This window comes from Phyllosticta citriasiana, assembly GCF_038021145.1.
Source record: "Phyllosticta citriasiana strain CBS 120426 chromosome Unknown IWZ02scaffold_3, whole genome shotgun sequence".
NCBI lineage: Eukaryota > Fungi > Ascomycota > Dothideomycetes > Botryosphaeriales > Phyllostictaceae > Phyllosticta > Phyllosticta citriasiana.
Genome location: NW_027117280.1, coordinates 1,909,810 through 1,924,862, shown reverse-complemented (window position 1 = coordinate 1,924,862; position 15,053 = coordinate 1,909,810). Strand labels below are relative to the sequence as shown.

General features: G+C 54.3%; 8 protein-coding genes across 8 annotated transcripts; 3 read left to right on the top strand and 5 right to left on the bottom strand.

Moving 5' to 3' along the window:
* Positions 1–76: 76 nt before the first annotated feature.
* On the top strand, positions 77–1,439 carry IWZ02DRAFT_514953 (uncharacterized protein; the record flags this gene model as incomplete). The annotated part of the gene is made up of 1 exon (XM_066770626.1): positions 77–1,439. One exon carries the CDS (start codon positions 77–79, stop codon positions 1,280–1,282), a length of 1,206 nt encoding a protein of 401 aa, XP_066625523.1. The 3' UTR covers positions 1,283–1,439.
* On the bottom strand, positions 1,260–3,120 carry IWZ02DRAFT_480038 (Pex12 amino terminal region-domain-containing protein). The gene is made up of 2 exons (XM_066769102.1): positions 3,003–3,120; positions 1,260–2,950 (listed from the first exon to the last, which is right to left on the bottom strand). The coding sequence occupies exons 1-2, from the start codon at positions 3,058–3,060 to the stop codon at positions 1,581–1,583; spliced, it is 1,428 nt and encodes a 475-aa protein (XP_066625522.1). The 5' UTR covers positions 3,061–3,120; the 3' UTR covers positions 1,260–1,580.
* A 128-nt stretch (positions 3,121–3,248) lies between these two features.
* Positions 3,249–4,801, bottom strand: IWZ02DRAFT_445143 (uncharacterized protein). Its single transcript, XM_066767148.1, has 4 exons — positions 4,458–4,801; positions 4,355–4,398; positions 3,892–4,287; positions 3,249–3,835 (listed from the first exon to the last, which is right to left on the bottom strand). Exons 1-4 carry the CDS (start codon positions 4,582–4,584, stop codon positions 3,350–3,352), a joined length of 1,053 nt encoding a protein of 350 aa, XP_066625521.1. The 5' UTR covers positions 4,585–4,801; the 3' UTR covers positions 3,249–3,349.
* A 774-nt stretch (positions 4,802–5,575) lies between these two features.
* Positions 5,576–8,470, bottom strand: IWZ02DRAFT_190270 (glycosyl hydrolase family 92-domain-containing protein). The gene is made up of 3 exons (XM_066762421.1): positions 6,334–8,470; positions 6,039–6,276; positions 5,576–5,979 (listed from the first exon to the last, which is right to left on the bottom strand). Exons 1-3 carry the CDS (start codon positions 8,091–8,093, stop codon positions 5,614–5,616), a joined length of 2,364 nt encoding a protein of 787 aa, XP_066625520.1. The 5' UTR covers positions 8,094–8,470; the 3' UTR covers positions 5,576–5,613.
* Positions 8,471–8,847: 377 nt separating this feature from the next.
* IWZ02DRAFT_372797 (uncharacterized protein) lies at positions 8,848–10,419 on the bottom strand (the record flags this gene model as incomplete). Its single annotated transcript, XM_066764660.1, has 2 exons — positions 8,848–9,797; positions 9,852–10,419. 2 exons carry the CDS (start codon positions 10,417–10,419, stop codon positions 8,848–8,850), a joined length of 1,518 nt encoding a protein of 505 aa, XP_066625519.1.
* Positions 10,420–10,754: 335 nt separating this feature from the next.
* IWZ02DRAFT_190217 (2-hydroxy-3-keto-5-methylthiopentenyl-1-phosphate phosphatase-like protein) lies at positions 10,755–12,030 on the top strand. Its single transcript, XM_066762419.1, has 6 exons — positions 10,755–10,952; positions 11,006–11,019; positions 11,071–11,147; positions 11,201–11,500; positions 11,554–11,790; positions 11,843–12,030. Exons 1-6 carry the CDS (start codon positions 10,865–10,867, stop codon positions 11,943–11,945), a joined length of 819 nt encoding a protein of 272 aa, XP_066625518.1. The 5' UTR covers positions 10,755–10,864; the 3' UTR covers positions 11,946–12,030.
* A 400-nt stretch (positions 12,031–12,430) lies between these two features.
* IWZ02DRAFT_190235 (uncharacterized protein) lies at positions 12,431–13,813 on the top strand. The gene has a single exon (XM_066762420.1). The coding sequence runs from the start codon at positions 12,665–12,667 to the stop codon at positions 13,595–13,597; it is 933 nt and encodes a 310-aa protein (XP_066625517.1). The 5' UTR covers positions 12,431–12,664; the 3' UTR covers positions 13,598–13,813.
* Positions 13,663–15,053, bottom strand: IWZ02DRAFT_445125 (uncharacterized protein). The gene is made up of 3 exons (XM_066767147.1): positions 14,540–15,053; positions 14,068–14,479; positions 13,663–14,015 (listed from the first exon to the last, which is right to left on the bottom strand). Exons 1-3 carry the CDS (start codon positions 14,839–14,841, stop codon positions 13,872–13,874), a joined length of 858 nt encoding a protein of 285 aa, XP_066625516.1. The 5' UTR covers positions 14,842–15,053; the 3' UTR covers positions 13,663–13,871.

Genomic DNA, 15,053 nt, shown 5'->3' with positions numbered 1-15,053 from the left:
AACTCTTCAAGCAGCCACATACAGTCTACACTGTACTTGCGAATTAAATCAAGCACATTTTTTAAAGACATTCACAATGGACAACAATCCTTACGGTATTCTCGGAAATCTTTCAGATCAACAGTCGAGCTCTCCTGAAGGACAAAATAGCCCGCCTGAAGGACAGCAGAGCATCCACTCATCAAACGGCTCGCCAGCAGTCACAAGATTTGGAAGAATTATTCGACAGCCCGAACGATTAGGGGCTGAACAGGCGCAGACGCATGCTCAACCAGAAGCCATGGAACTCGACTCACCCGTAACAACGAGGGCTGGAAGGGTCGTTCACGAGCCCTATCGCTTTTCAAACCAGCAATTTCCCAAGAAGCCTTCGCCCAAGCGCACAGCTACTGATGCAATTGAGAAAGAGGGCCAATCGAAGAAATTGAAACCTGAGCAGGACGAAGGCTACGATGCGCTTGGTCCACAACCAGGAACATCTGGCTACTCAACGAGCGGCGGTACCTCAGGCACCAGCGGCACAGGTAATGGCGGGAGCTATGACTTCGGACTCTCGACAGCTGAAGATCGCGAAAGGCGTTGGAGGGGCAATGCGGGCAGCGAACAACCAACGGGTCAAAACCAGGAAAAGACTAAAAACCAAAAAGGGAAGCAGAATGGGAAGCAGAAGGAGACTAGGGAGGTGAAAGAGATCAAAGGCGGAACAATCATCTATGGACGCCACCTGTCAAAGTTTTTAAATCGCCATGCAACGGCAGAGGAGCGCAGACACATTGCCACAATCCCTGACAGAACATCGGACAAAGTTTACTGCAAGAGAAGATACCACATTGTGCTCAGGGTGCAGAAGAACCACGTCATCACCGTGCCTCTCTACAGCAAGGGCAAGGAAGAGGGCCTCAACACCAGTGACCCCATAGTCCTGGCTGAATATCTCATGGTCGTCCGATCAGACTATCAAGGTACTGCAAACAGGAACCAAACAGCCCACAGCATAGTGCTGCAAGTTGCACAAATTTTTGGGCCCTCGCGGTCCAAATTCATGGCGGATCAGAACTCGGTGTCCTGGGCCCATTTCCTGGAACCCCATTCCGTGGACAAAGACTGGGAATTGCAGGTGGTTGGTGAACTTGAACCGCAGAGTTATGACCAGCTGATGAACAGTTTCGCGGATTTCTTCACTGTCCACCGCGGTCAGTCGCAGGCTCAGCTGAGGGGGGGGCTATGTGCAAAGCACCTCCCAATTGGAATCAAGGTAAGCGGAATCGGGACGGCTATTTAACGCAGGGCGTTAGGTAAATCGAGTCTTCGCAATTTTTAGCTAGCCCATCATGTTTTGCAATCAAAAATTTCTCATCTGCAACTCTTCTTCTACATTGAAACCACCGTGGGCAAACCGAGCGTGATGAGTGAAACGCAGCCTATACATCCGGCCGGTATCCCTGGACGGAAAGAGGACGAAGAGAGGGAATCCACGTTTATCCCAAAAACTATGATACACAATTGGCTTCTATGCAATTCAACCGCGCACAGAAAGTGCAAAAGTGACACGGGTATCGAACTCGACTCAAGCCATTGTCCTAAACAAGTACCCTGCGAAGCGCTTCAGTGCCACCCAAAATCCTGCGGCCCGTCACGGCATCCCTCCCCTTTCCATCTTCCCATTTGCCCTCCCTGCTCCCTTCCTCCTCCACCCAGCCCGGTCCGACGCCGTCATCCACCTCGGTGCCGTCGTCGCCCACAAACACCCGGTTGCCTTCCATGAAAGCGGCTTGGCGCTCGTGAGCGCCGTCGACCCAGCGGTGGATGCAGACGTAGCAGTATACGAAGCCGGAGGGGCTTGCCGTCGGATTTTCCACGGAGGAGAGACAGATGGGGCAGAGCGAGGTGTTGGACGGGGCCGGGACGGTCAGAATGGGCAGGAATGTCGAAGCGCTGATTGGCGGAGAGGGTTTGGCGGGGACGGCCGACTTGTCCTTGAGGGCTGATTTGGTGGGAGACGTTTTCGACGGGGATTGTTGCCGTTGATCTTGCGTCTTGGGTTTCGGTAGTCCGGTAATGACTGGTGGTGGTAATTCTAGCTCTGCCGCAGTCTGTCGTGACAGCTGCCTCGCAAAGTCGGACGCGTGCCACCACTCGAGGAATTTGAGAGCGAAGATGGAGGTCGGTAAAAGTATCCGCAACGAACTGAGCGCGCGGTTCGACACAGTCTGTGCGAGGACTCGGGGGTGGAAGATGCTGCTCTGCTGGCCCGGCCGTCCTGGCCTCGACGGTGCTGCTTTTGGCTGTGTCGCCAGCTCGATTGCGCGGTGATCAGCGGCATTCAGGCGCCGTATCCGTGTTCCAATGAGCCACAAGAACGGGCTGTGGTATTTCGAACCATCAAACAGGTACGCCAGATTCCAAGCCAGCAGCGCAAAGTAGTAGGCCGCGCTCACGCTGGGATACACTTTCCGCAAGAACCACTTGTAATAAAACATTATCCGCTCCTTGAAGCTCGCCCCGGGTTGCAGAATTTCGCGCTCTTCTGTAAAAGAAGGCCCACCTTGGAGCACATTCGTATGTGCGGCATGTATGTCCCAGCCTTCGTCCAGCTTCCTCTTCAGCCACGGCAGGCCGACCATGACGGCCAAGTTTCGCCAGACATCTGAGTCGCGCAGTTTCAAGGTTTCGCGGACGGCGTCGGCAGCTCCAATCTGGGCACGCGGGACCTCGCCGCCCTTGACGCGCAGCACGCGTTCGCGCTTGAGGCCGTAGAAGTTCTCTGTGAAACCGCCGCCATAGGTGCGCAAGAAGTGACGCTCGACCAGGAAGGAAACCAGCGCATATACCTCATCAAATGAATTGAGGATCGGTAGTAGGTAGCGAGGATGTCGATGGGTCGCGATGGCGAGCAGGTAGCGGAGAGATGGTGGAAGAAGTGCCGCAAGCTGTTGCTCAGATAGGAGCTCTGGATAACCGTTAGCAAACGCGTGATGATGCCGTGAGAAGGACGGGCGTACCGAACAGCGATGGCTTCAGTTCGTCGAAGCCATCCTGGGCGTTTGACTGGTATTCCATGGCAGCTGCTGCTCATAGCTGCTGTGTTGTACGACGAACCAATGCGGTGACAAACACAATGTTCGGAGGTTGGGTTGCGAAAGCCGAGGCTCGACTAGTCATTCGGCGAATGACGTGGGACAAGAAGGCCAAAAGTCATGGCCGCACCACACACGGTAACTAGTGCACGTTAGAATGGGCTGTCGACATTATTTTGAACATTGATTTTATTATTAATTGGAACAAACTAAATAATCGCTCAAATGACCACCTTTCCCAATGTTCCGTGTCTCGTACCAACGTCTCCCACTTAGGCAATCTTGATGGCGAGCTTGCCAAAGTGCTTCTGTTCCCACATGTACTGGTAAGCCTCCTTGGTCTGCTCCAGAGTGAACACCTTCTCGTCAACGACGGGGTGAATGTTGTTGACCTCGATGGCACGGTTCATGTCCTCGAACTGGTGGCGGCTGCCAACCAGCAGACCACGGACGGTGGCAATGCCACCCAGGATTTCGAGGAAGCCGGGCTGCTTCTCGCCGGGGCCAGCGAGGAAGCCGATGATGCTGATGAGACCGTCAATGCGGACAGACTTGAGAGACTGCTCCGCGGTAAGCGGGCCACCGACTTCAATCACGTGGTCGACACCGCGGCCGCCTGTCAGCTTCTTCGCCGTCTCACCCCAGTTCTTGTCCTCCTTGTAGTTGATGACGTGGTCGGCACCGAGGGCCTTGAGTTTGTCGGCCTTGGCCTTGGACGAGGTGGTTGCGATAACGCGCGCGCCAGCGGCCTTAGCGAACTACATGGAGCAAGTCAGCATTTCTCTCGGTGAGGGGATTGAAAGGCATGGGGTACCTGAACAGCGAACATTGAGACACCACCGGTACCCTGAGTGACGACCCAGTCGCCAGTCTTGAGCTGCTTAGTCTCGACACCGTAAAGAGCGTTCCATGCCGTCAGGGCGGCACAAGGCAGCGTCGCCGCCTCAAGGTAGCTCAAGTTCGAGGGCACCAGAACGAGTCCCTCCTGGTCAAAGGCACCATACTGGCGAAGGGCACCGTCGATGACACCACCGAGACCAGTCTGAACAGACCTGTTGTCAAGCGATCCTGCAATGTGTTCCTGGTTGAAGAGCGTGGCAACCTTGTCGCCGACTTTGAAGCGGTCCACACGAGGGCCAACAGCAACGATCTCACCGGCACCGTCGGAGGCGGGGACGACACCACTCTTCAGAGCAAAGGGGTACTTGCCCTGCGCATCATGGTTAGAGGCCGGACCTCTCGAAATTGTCCACATCGAGGGCGAAAAATCTGCTTACCCTTGGGATGATGAGGTCACGGTAGTTGAGAGAAGCGGCGTGGACTTTTCCAGTTCAAAATCAGTCGTGGTTTCGATCACAAGGGAGAGGCTTGTCGACTCACACTTGACCAAGACATCCTTATCTCCGAGCTTGGGAACAGGAGCGCTCTCGTTGAACGACAGGGCGTTGAAGTCCTTTGCGCCCTCGAGGTTGAATCTCCATTCCTTGTGCGTAGTGGGGATAGACATTTTGCGGTGCGGGGCAGAGGTTCAAGAGTTGTATATTGAAGCTGGCGATGAGGTGATTTGCAGGGGTATCTGGAGCAATTGGATGTGCAAAAGGAGCGCTGGGGGAGATAGCAGTCTTTTTATAGCTGTAAAAATGAGCTACAGTGTTCAATTGATGTCGTGAAATAGGAACATTAATCAGCCCGTGGAAGCTGCGATGAGGGGCGTGACGTAACATCCGCGGGGTTGGAGGCGGGACCAGCGGATGCGCTGGGTCCACCTTTCGACACTGTTCACTACCGTCTTCGATAACATTCCTAACCTCTACCGTTCCGCAGGCAGACTCACCATGTAGGACGGCGATTACTTCTGATACTAATACCCAGCGTTCACTGATCCTCTGTAACTTTGGACGCAATGTAGGCAGCAGAGAAAGATCATGTTTAGTCAAGACTAGGTATTCTCCGCGTCCAGCTTAACTACCACAGAGGAGCTATGACAATGACCGTGAACAGAAGCCGCCATCATTCCGACTCGATTAGGCAACGAGCTTCTCTATGACTGACGAGTGAAGACATCAACACCCCGCATTTGGTGGCTGTCCAGCGGCAGCACCTTCAGCCTATCGGACCGCAAAAGTCATGTCATTTTCGACCATCGAGGTGCGTGCACGAAGCTGTGCCTGTGGAACGTCAGACGTTGCTCATTAATCCCTGTACTTCTGTGGCTTAACGGTTGGTTTAAGTCAGCAGCTTATTTTGAAGTCGTGTTCACTAATCCCGCCGCGGATATATGCATCACGTGCTATGTCCGGATCGCAGGTCGGGAGCTATGCCTGGGTAGGTATTTGGAGAGAACAAATGAGACCTGTGCTGATGGATGTCGAGACCTGGGGTAGCAATTGGGGAAGGGTTTCCCAGAAGTGGTACAAGGTCGTGATTTGGATGAGCTCGACCCCTGATCTACTTTACTAGCCGCCGACCATTCTCATCGGTCAAACCGCGACTGAAGTACAATAATAATTTCCAACACTCGAAGACGGATTTCCCGTCACAGATCCATCATTCCCACACTCGCCGACGAATCGCTCAAGCTGGGCGGGCGATCCCCCACAGCGCGTCCCCACTCGCTTTCCGTGTCACCGAGCGTCAAGACCAACTCGCCGCCTTCCAAGAGGAACTCGTGACCGATCCAGTTCCTAGTGTACGGCTGGCCGTTGAGAGTAGCGTTTTGGATGTAGATATTTTTGTAATCAGTGTCAAAGTTGATGGAGCGGATGGTGGCGGTGCGGTTGGTTAGAGGGTTGGTGACGCTGACGGATGGGAAGTACGGAGGGATGATAAGGTAAACGTTTTGGCCTGGGTTGGGGAAGAGTCCGAGCATGTTGAAGGCAGTGAAAGATCCCATGGCGCCACTCTGTGAGGTGTCAGTTGGCCAACCTGGTGAAGTGGAGAGGATTCAGGCGGGATGCTCACGTCGTCATTTCCTGGCAGCCCGCTCTGCGATGTGTTGAAGCGCGATGGAATGTAAAAGTGGGAACGATTGGCAGAAAGGCCTGGACGTCCCGCGTAGTGAAATTCAAACACACTCAAAAAGACCGGCTCGTTACCTATCTCAACCAGAGGTGAGTTGTGGAAGTACTCCAGGCGTTCGGCAAAGGCTTGATCACCACCGAGAAGCTCGATCAGTTTCGAAGTGTCGTGAGGGACGAAGCTGATATCGACTGTCAGCAAGTCATTGGCAGACTCGGCCACATCCAAGGCAACTTACAAGAGGTACTCCCACACGCTTGACTCGAATGTCTCCGAGGGGTTTGTCGTCAGTGAGCAGAAATTCGCGACAGGACTGCAAGCCACTGGGTCTTGGAACCCCCAAGTTCCATTCAGGTACTTGGGTTGGAAAAATCCAACAAAGCCCGTGTCCGTCCCGTTGATAAAAGACGTCTGGTCCGCCTTGAACAAGTTCTTCCAGTTACCCGAGCGCGAGAAATATGTCTCGTAACCGTCTTTGCCTAGCGCGCGTCCAAGGTGTCCAATGCAAAAGTCATTGTAAGAATACTCCAAAGTTCGAGATATGCTCCTCGAGTTGGTGCCAAATCCGAGATAGTCGTAATCCAGAGCAGGGATGTAGTTGAGTCGCTTCCAGCTCTGCAGTCCACCACGTCCTTCTTTGGACCACTCTAGTGGCTCATTTTCCGCATCATTGAGCATGGCTTTGTAGGCAAGATCCCAGTCGATTCCAGTCATGTTCTTCACATACGCGTCCGTAAGAACGACATCTGCGTTGGAGCCTCCTTGAGTCCAACCCTTGCTCAAAGTCATGCGACAGTCGGGCAACCAACCTTCATTTTGATAGGTGTACAGAAGACTTCTAGCCATGCTGGGAATGATCTTGGGATCTATGACGCTCAGAAAGGGAAGCTGTGATCTGAATTGGTCCCACAGGCAGTAGAAGGACTCCCAGTACTCCGGGCTTTCCCACCGAGGATTTTCGCCTGTGTAATTCTGAGGAGAAATCATGGTGCGGTAAATGGAGCTCCAAAAATTCTTCTGCAGGTCTTGACTGACATTGCCGACGGTCAGGGAAATCGGGCTCAGCTTTTCCCTCCACGCGTCCTCGGCTTCGCTTCTCAGACGTGGAAAGTCGTTGATGAGGTCAGGAATCTCCGATTCAGCGTGTTGGCAGGCTCTGTCTGCACTGATGAAGCTCATGCCTTGCCTCACGGCAATCTTCCCATCTGCTGGCCGGTCGAATCGGACAAAGCCACCAGCCGAGAGATAGAATTGGTTAAATCCCCTTGTCACGAATAGATCTTTAGGCTCGGTTCCAGATCTGTTATTGACATACATGCCGCTGTCATAGACATTGCCACCTGCAAAGTCCACGCAAAAATGCAGCTGGTACGTCCCAGCTCCAAAACTCGGCAAGAATGTGCCGTTGCCTTTGATCCTTCCGGTGGACGAATCAATACTGATGCTGGCATTTTGGCGACTACTCCATTGATCGTCGAGGTCAAGAACAATCTGAGGATTGAGAGCTGATCCATTGCTGGCAGTGGCTTCTGGAAACGTAAAGTGGTACAATGCTGTATGCTCGGCGACAACCATCTCAGCACTGATGTTGGTCTGCAGCTCCACGGCGAAATACCCTGGTCTTGCCACCACGGATTCGGCCTTGTACGGTTTAGCGCGAGCCGATTTTGGATACTTGCAGTTGTTGATCTCGTTTTCTGGACAATACTGGGGGAAAAGCGGGAAATTGGCCAGAGATGGGTTCCCTCCTGTCCCAGAGTCGTGCACGCTGCTGAACCCAATCACATTGCTGCCATCGGTAGAGAAGCCGCCGGTGTTCTGGCCGTCGACGTCCGCAACAGCCTTGGCCATGGAGTAGGGAAGTGTTGCGCCACTGAATACGTTCCCGCCATTGTTGGATCCAATTAGCGGGTCGATAAAATCGAGGACGTCAAAGGTAATCTCTTGCGCGAATGCGATATTGCCAAGGGACAAGAGGACCAATAGCGATGGGACCATGCTTGGAATGTCGATAGCTCTAAATCTTTTCAAGGGTATCCGAGGAATTGAGCCCTAGAGCAAGAAAGACGCCGAGGGGACCTTGACGAAGACCTTCCCAGAGCTCAATTTGATTCCAAAGTCGGAATGCTCAAACATGCGAAAAGGTCATGAGCGGTCGATGCAATCAAGGCCAAGCTGCCCTCAACCAGAAAGTAGACGGCAATAGAGGTGAGGAGAACAACATATCAAGAGTTTGCGCCAAATCCTTAGGGCGATCTAAATAAGCCTGCAGCAGGAGCAGGGCAGCGGTCCGCCTATCGTTGTTGGAGGGACAGGAACCACCCTCCATCTTGTTACCTTCCTGTTTTGCAGTATTTTGGCTGCGGGGAAGATCACCACTTGAACGACGTCCCTGCATCCTGTACCACATAGGGGCCTCAATTGTCAACGACGACGGGATATGGTGGAAGCATTTGTGATACAAAGCACTGCAAGTTGCTCGCCGCCTTGCACAACCCCCGTGTAAAGACTTCAGCGAACTTATATTCTTCGGACCAGCGGTTCTGGGACGAAAATTTTTATTAAGCCACGGCACTAACAAAAGCCGACAATGCGAAGAAAATGACAACTCACTGTATCACTGGCATGCCGAAGGAAAGCTTGTATGATTTGAATTCTTCCGCTGGGGTTCGTCTGAACTCTTTGAGTTTTACACATATCCACATCGATGTCGTTTCTCATCCATCTGTCCGTAGTATTTTGGGAACTTTGTTCATTTCCCGCCGAGATTGAGGACGGCCATTACAATTGCTCCAGTCAGCACCGCACCAGCAGCAGCGCCTTGAAGAGCAGCAGTCGTCATGTCGATCTTGCGGACAGAGACAACCTTTTCGCTGAAAAGTTCATGTATCCGCCGCTTGCAGTCTTCGATGAATATCTCCACCTGGTCAGGCAAAGACTCCGGCCTGGCCTGCGTGCCAATAGAAGAAGGGGATTCGGAAGATGTTACTTCGGGAATTGGCACAGTAGTCTCAGGTCCTGAGGGATCTACTGAGACCGTGAACGTACCACGCTCTGGATCTTGGGCTGGTTCCAAAGGCTTTGTTTCTGCATCCTCGACTTTGATTCCAGCAGGTTCGACAACACTGTCAATATCTGTTTCCACAGTGTGATTCGGGTTCGAAGGAACAACCGCGTTATTACCCTGCTGGTCAGATGGCAGCGCCGCTTCTGCTGCCGAGGCTGGGGCTGCAGCAACTGGGATGGGAGTCGTCATGGTCCTTTCATCCAGAGCATTTTTGATCTCCCGGACAAGCCTTCTTCTCCGCCAAGGCTCAATTACTACGAGCTGACTGAGTAGCAGGAGGATGTTGACACCCATCAAACCAAAGGTAACCCAAGTACTGTTGCGGCGAATGGTGTCGCTCCAAATCTGCTCTTCGTGGTATTGAGCACGCTCGCGCTTCTCAAGGTGTGACCGAGCCTCTTCAAGAGCTCGGTCTGCAGATTGGACTGCTTCTTTTGCATTGCGGACTGCCTGTTCGTTCAAATGTTCGGACCGAATGAGAGCCATGTACCGTTCCAGGTCGCTAGCTGACCACGAGTGTTTCCTCTCCAAGAGCCCAACGACTTCTTTTTGGGACGCGGTTTGCTGGGCCTGGGCGGTTTCCAGCTCGCTTTTGGCTGCTTCGACCTGAGCACGGCGCGCCTTTACCAGTCGCTCTGGGAAGAAGTCAGCACCTCGTCATTCCCCTCAGCCTGCCGGAACAAGCTAACCTTGCTGCTGGATCTCAAGCCTCAAGGCCTCAATGCCAGAATAGTCCGTGCCGGTAAAGCTGTTGACCTTTTGTCCGACAAGAATAAGCTTGGGGAGCATCTCGTCCATCCATGCTGATAATCTCTTGTAAATTTCCCATCGTAACCCTTGCCAGTGTGAAGGAAGCTGCTCATCTGGGACTTTCTGCACAGGTTCGGGTTCTGAAGTCGGCGGAGACTTAAAGCTCTCCTCTGTTGGCGAAGGGCCTGCAGACTGTTCGGGGGACACAGGCTCAGTAGTTTCTGGTTGTGCCTCTTCAGACGAAGGCTTCCAAGGCGTAGAGTCTGGCTCAGTTGATATCGGCTTGTCTTGGAGTGCTCTGGAAGTGGAGGATATCCTCCTCAGTTCCTGTGACACTGTTGACGGTCTTTTTGTGTTGGAAGGGCGGGTGAGGGTGCGGAACTGGGATTGAAAACATGGTTTCGACTTTCGCGGAATTGAAGCGACGGCGCTGGGACGAGCGGCGCAAAAGGTCAATGCCGTGCAGTCGGAGAGGATGCGAGCGGCATGTTGGAAAACCGATCGCATGTCTTCATCCAGGCGGCGGTGGACGCGTCGGGAGGTGGAGGAGTTTGGCTTGCGAATGCACCGTATGGCGGGACGGGGGAGCTCCAGCAACAGCCCTCCCTGGTCGGCGCCCGCAGTCGGACAGCTGCCCTGTGCCCGGATGCTGTCAGAATAAACATGACCGCCGTCCCCACCAAAGAAACTTGCACAGTCTGGCAATGACATAACTACACCCCACGTTGACATCGGCCAAGCCAAGTGTGATACGCCGAGCCAGCGACCTAATCCTTCTGCACCATCTCTCTCCACTCACTTTCCTCACCTCGTCTTTCCACCGATACTTTTTCTTCTCACTTGACACGTTCTTATCTTTTCCGTTGATATCCCCGTTTTTTTGTCTAGACAATAGACTTCCATTTTCGCATTCGCTACATCTGTCGTTCGGACCAGACTATAGACTACCGCCATGGCCGCTCCCGATCTTCCTGCTATGAAGACGAACCCCAAATTCATCTTCTTCACGGACTACGATGGAACCATCACGGAATCTGACAGTGCTGCGCCCGCCCCTCACTTCTTTGGAAATCCCCGTACTAAGGCATCTCAGGCAATGATTTTATGGTGCGTGGTTGGTGCTGCCAGTAAGGCTTCTGAGCATTAACTCTTATCAAGACCGACACCATTGGCTTCGGCTATGACCTGAGGCGTAAGGGCAACATGGACACTCTGGAAGGCAAGAAGACTTTCAGGTATTGACGAATCCATGCCCAGCGCTTGAGACAGAACTTAACACTATGCCCAGAGAATCTTTCAAGGAGATGATGGACAGCGTCAAGAAGCCTTACAACGAGTGCATCGAGTACCTGTTGCAAAACATCAAGCTCGACCCTGGCTTCAACGACTTCTTCAAGTGGTCTCTCGAAAACAACATCCCGGTTGTTGTCCTTTCTTCCGGCATGGAGCCCATCATCAAGGCCCTCCTGGCGAAGCTCGTTGGCCCCGAATCCGAGAAGATTCAAGTTGTGGCCAACAACGTCCAAGCCCGCCCTGGCAAGAGCATCAACGAAGAAGGAGGCTGGGAGCTTGTCTTCCACGACGAGAGGTGGGTCCAGGCTGACTCGAAGCCAGAATGGCCGGATGACTGACGCGCAACAGTGGCTTTGGACATGACAAGTCGCGGACGCTCCGCCCCTACGCCCAGCTTCCCCCCGACCAAAGGCCTACCATGTTCTACGCTGGAGACGGTGTCTCAGACCTGTCTGCTGCGCGTGAGACGGACCTCCTCTTCGCCAAGAAGGGCCACGACCTCATCAAGTTCTGCGTTCGCGAAGACATTCCATTCACTGTCTTTGAGAGTTGGAAGGACATCCATGCCGTGTGCAAGAAGATTGTGTAAGTATCCTTTTTGACATCTGTAGGCATCAACAGTGCTGAACCATTCCAGCGAGGGTAAGAAGTCCGTCCAGGAGGCGGCAACCGAGGGCTACCAGCAATTCAAGAGTGGCGAGGCTGGTGTCAGTGGTAGCGCCAATGGTGCAACCAAATAAGCATTGGGCTTCAAGAACACGAGCAATGCATGCATAGAGCAGGTGGGTAGACAGGGTGGCTACAAGAATGCCCAAGGTGGTACATGACAGAACATAGAGCGCTCTAGAAGATATAGAATAATAGAATGGAGCGAAAAGGAAACCAAATACATCCAGGTCGGTACAGGGAATGCGGCCTGGGGACCTGAAGGGTCTCTTCCAATTGCAAGGCACCTTGAACGCAGATCTCGGGGCGCTGCGCTGCCAGCGCATCAGACAGTCAGAACAACCGCAAGCCCCCCGAAGCCACAACGCTCGCTCCTCCGCCGGTCGCAGCCATGGACGTTCATTTGATAGCGCGCGTGGTGTTTCAGATGGCCATCATACGACAGAGGTCTTTGGGCGTTTATCATCCAAGGAAATAATTGCCTTGGTGTAGCATCTCAGTGTCCCGCGCTTGCCCCGCGGGAGTTATCGGACTTTAAATGACGACCTACTGCTCCACAACATTCTTCAACGCAACCAGGCCGCATCCAACTGCCTGAGCTGTCGTGCGCAGACCCCTCTTCTCTCCGACCTTCGCACGTCAAAGAATACGACGCAACCGCCAACAATCTCGCCTATAAAGCCATTGGCGCGCCCAACATCCGCCCAAGACTCGCCGACCTCAACTATCCCATCCAGTGCCGTCCCACCCCCTTCCTCGCCATCGCGACTCAACAACCAACCCACCAACGGCCATGGAGACGATCGACCCCACGACTGGCAAGCCGCTGCCCCCCGACGCAATCCAGCGCGTCCTCTACATTGCGCGCCAAGTCCACGTTTACCAGATCCCCCCCGCAACGTCGACAAAGGGGTACAATGCGTCGTCATGGATAGGCCTGAACAACGAGCGGCTCATCTTCACAGCGCGGCTGCGTGTACTTGAGACGGCCATACCAAGACCCGCCGCCGCACAACCAGTATCTACGGGAAGCGCAACACAATCTGGAGGAGCGGGAGCCAGTCCTGACGACCGCGAAGAAGACGTCAAGGTGGATATCCTGCTCGAAGATCCGGCCACAGGACAGCTGTTTGCCGGCGCGCCGTACACGTCGCCAGCGGTGGTGGAGCCGACGCTCGATAGCAGCCGCTTCTTCGCGGTGCGCGTCGTGGGCGAGGGCCGCAAGGCGACGCTGGGCGTCGGCTTCGAGGAGCGCAGCGACGCCATGGACTTCAACATTGCGCTGCAGGATGCGCGCAAGGTGCTCGGCATGGATCAATCGGGGCCCGGCGGCGGCAGCGCGCAGAGCAGGAGGGCCGCCGCGGCAAAGGCCAGCGCTGAAAAGGAGAAGCGTGATTTCAGCTTGAAGGAGGGCGAGATGATCACAGTCAATATAGGACGCAAGGGTCGGAGAAAGCCTGACAGTCCTGAAGGTGTCAGTGGTGAGCAGAAGGATTCGCAGGCTGCGCTGTTTAGTATCAAGCCGCCGCCGTCGGCTGGCGGGAATGGGAATGGCGGCGCAATGCCTTTCTTGCCGCCGCCGCCAAAGACTTCGGACGTCAAGGCGGACCGGAGACGGAGTCGGAATATGCAGCTGGGAGCAGAGTCGCCGAACGAAACGCTTTCGAAGCAGCCAAGCGCTCAAGAACTGGGGTTCGACGACGGAGAATTTGGGGAGTTTCAGTGACGCACGGATAGATGTGAAGAGGCATCATTTTGGGACACTGGATTTGGCATAGAGGTTGGGTAGGATTGTGAATAGATCGTTTGGATATTCGTGCATGGACTACTACCCTGTACAGCTCCAAATGAGATGAATATGTCCGCATCCTCGTTTTGTTCCCTCGTCTACCTCGTCAAATCATTACAGTAATTCATACACGGAGCGCGAAGAAACGCCAGGCTTCCAATTTGTACGGCAAGATGATTTCTTGTATGCGGCGGCCGAGTCTTTCAGACGACTAGAAGCCGTCGATCGAGTCACTGTTGAGCTGGTCGTACAGCGCGTTGATATCACGGACAAGCGAGTCTTTGTCTGAACCGTCCGGACAGTCTTTCCACTCGCCGCCGTCGCGGATGCAGCGGATCTTCTCGTTCAAGCGGACCTGTCTCTTGTCAGCGCATGGTGTCTTCTAATCCCAAAAGACTTCGACTTACCGTGCAGCTCTTTGTCACGTTGGCCTTGGAACTACGCTCAAAGCTCGCCTGCAACATGTCAACAGCATAACCACCGTCATGCCTGCTCAAGCACTCGTTGAGCTTGTCAAAGGCGAGACCGTGGTCGAGAGCACAGTCCCAGACGAGGTCGCGCTTGGGGATGTCGGCGTACTTGCGCGTCAGGCACATGGTGAAGCCGAGGTAGAGCTTGGGGTCCGGGTAGAGGTCGGCGGCGCACAGCTCGAGCATGTTGCCCAGGCACTCGGTCTGGCCGTGCTTGCACTCGACGCCGTCGTCGTGGTCCGTCGGCGTGCCGATGTACGAGAGCGTGAAGGCGATGCGCGGGCTCAGCTCGGCCATGACGGGAAGCACCAGGTCGCGCAGGCAGTCGAGCGCGTCCGGGCATTTGGACCTGCGAGATGCGTTAGTCGATGGTGGTTGTCTCTGCGGGATTCGAGTCGTGGTAACGGACATGATGTGCGCCTCGAGCGGCACCTTCTTGTCGAGGACATGATAACCTTCGGATCCCTTGGGTGTGCTGCTGGTCCTGCTAGCTCCGGTACTGCTCTCGCCCTTCCCCAAGTGTCGGAAGTCGATGAGGGGCCGTGTTTGTCCAGGAAACGGCTGGCCGAAGAGGACCAGAAACGTCAGAGATGCCAAGAGGGCGGCACGAATAAAAACCAGCCATCCAGAGCGTCGAGGACGGGTGTAGGCCACGATGCACGGTCCCTGGGGCTGCTGAATGTCGTCCGACAGTCGCTTCTTCTCTTCCATGGTCAACCAGAGATGCACAGGGCAAGGTGGAGGAGAGGAAATGACGCGAAGAGGGTCGTGAGCACAAGCTCCAAGCTAGAAGCTTAAACAAGAGTGGCCGGCATTTGGTAGCAAGGGTGCGCGAGTCGCCGGCCTGGACAAAGGGACTCGAGCTAGCTAGCGAGCGGTATGCGGTCTGGACGCGTCGGCTCTCTCCACTCGCGTCCCCGGGC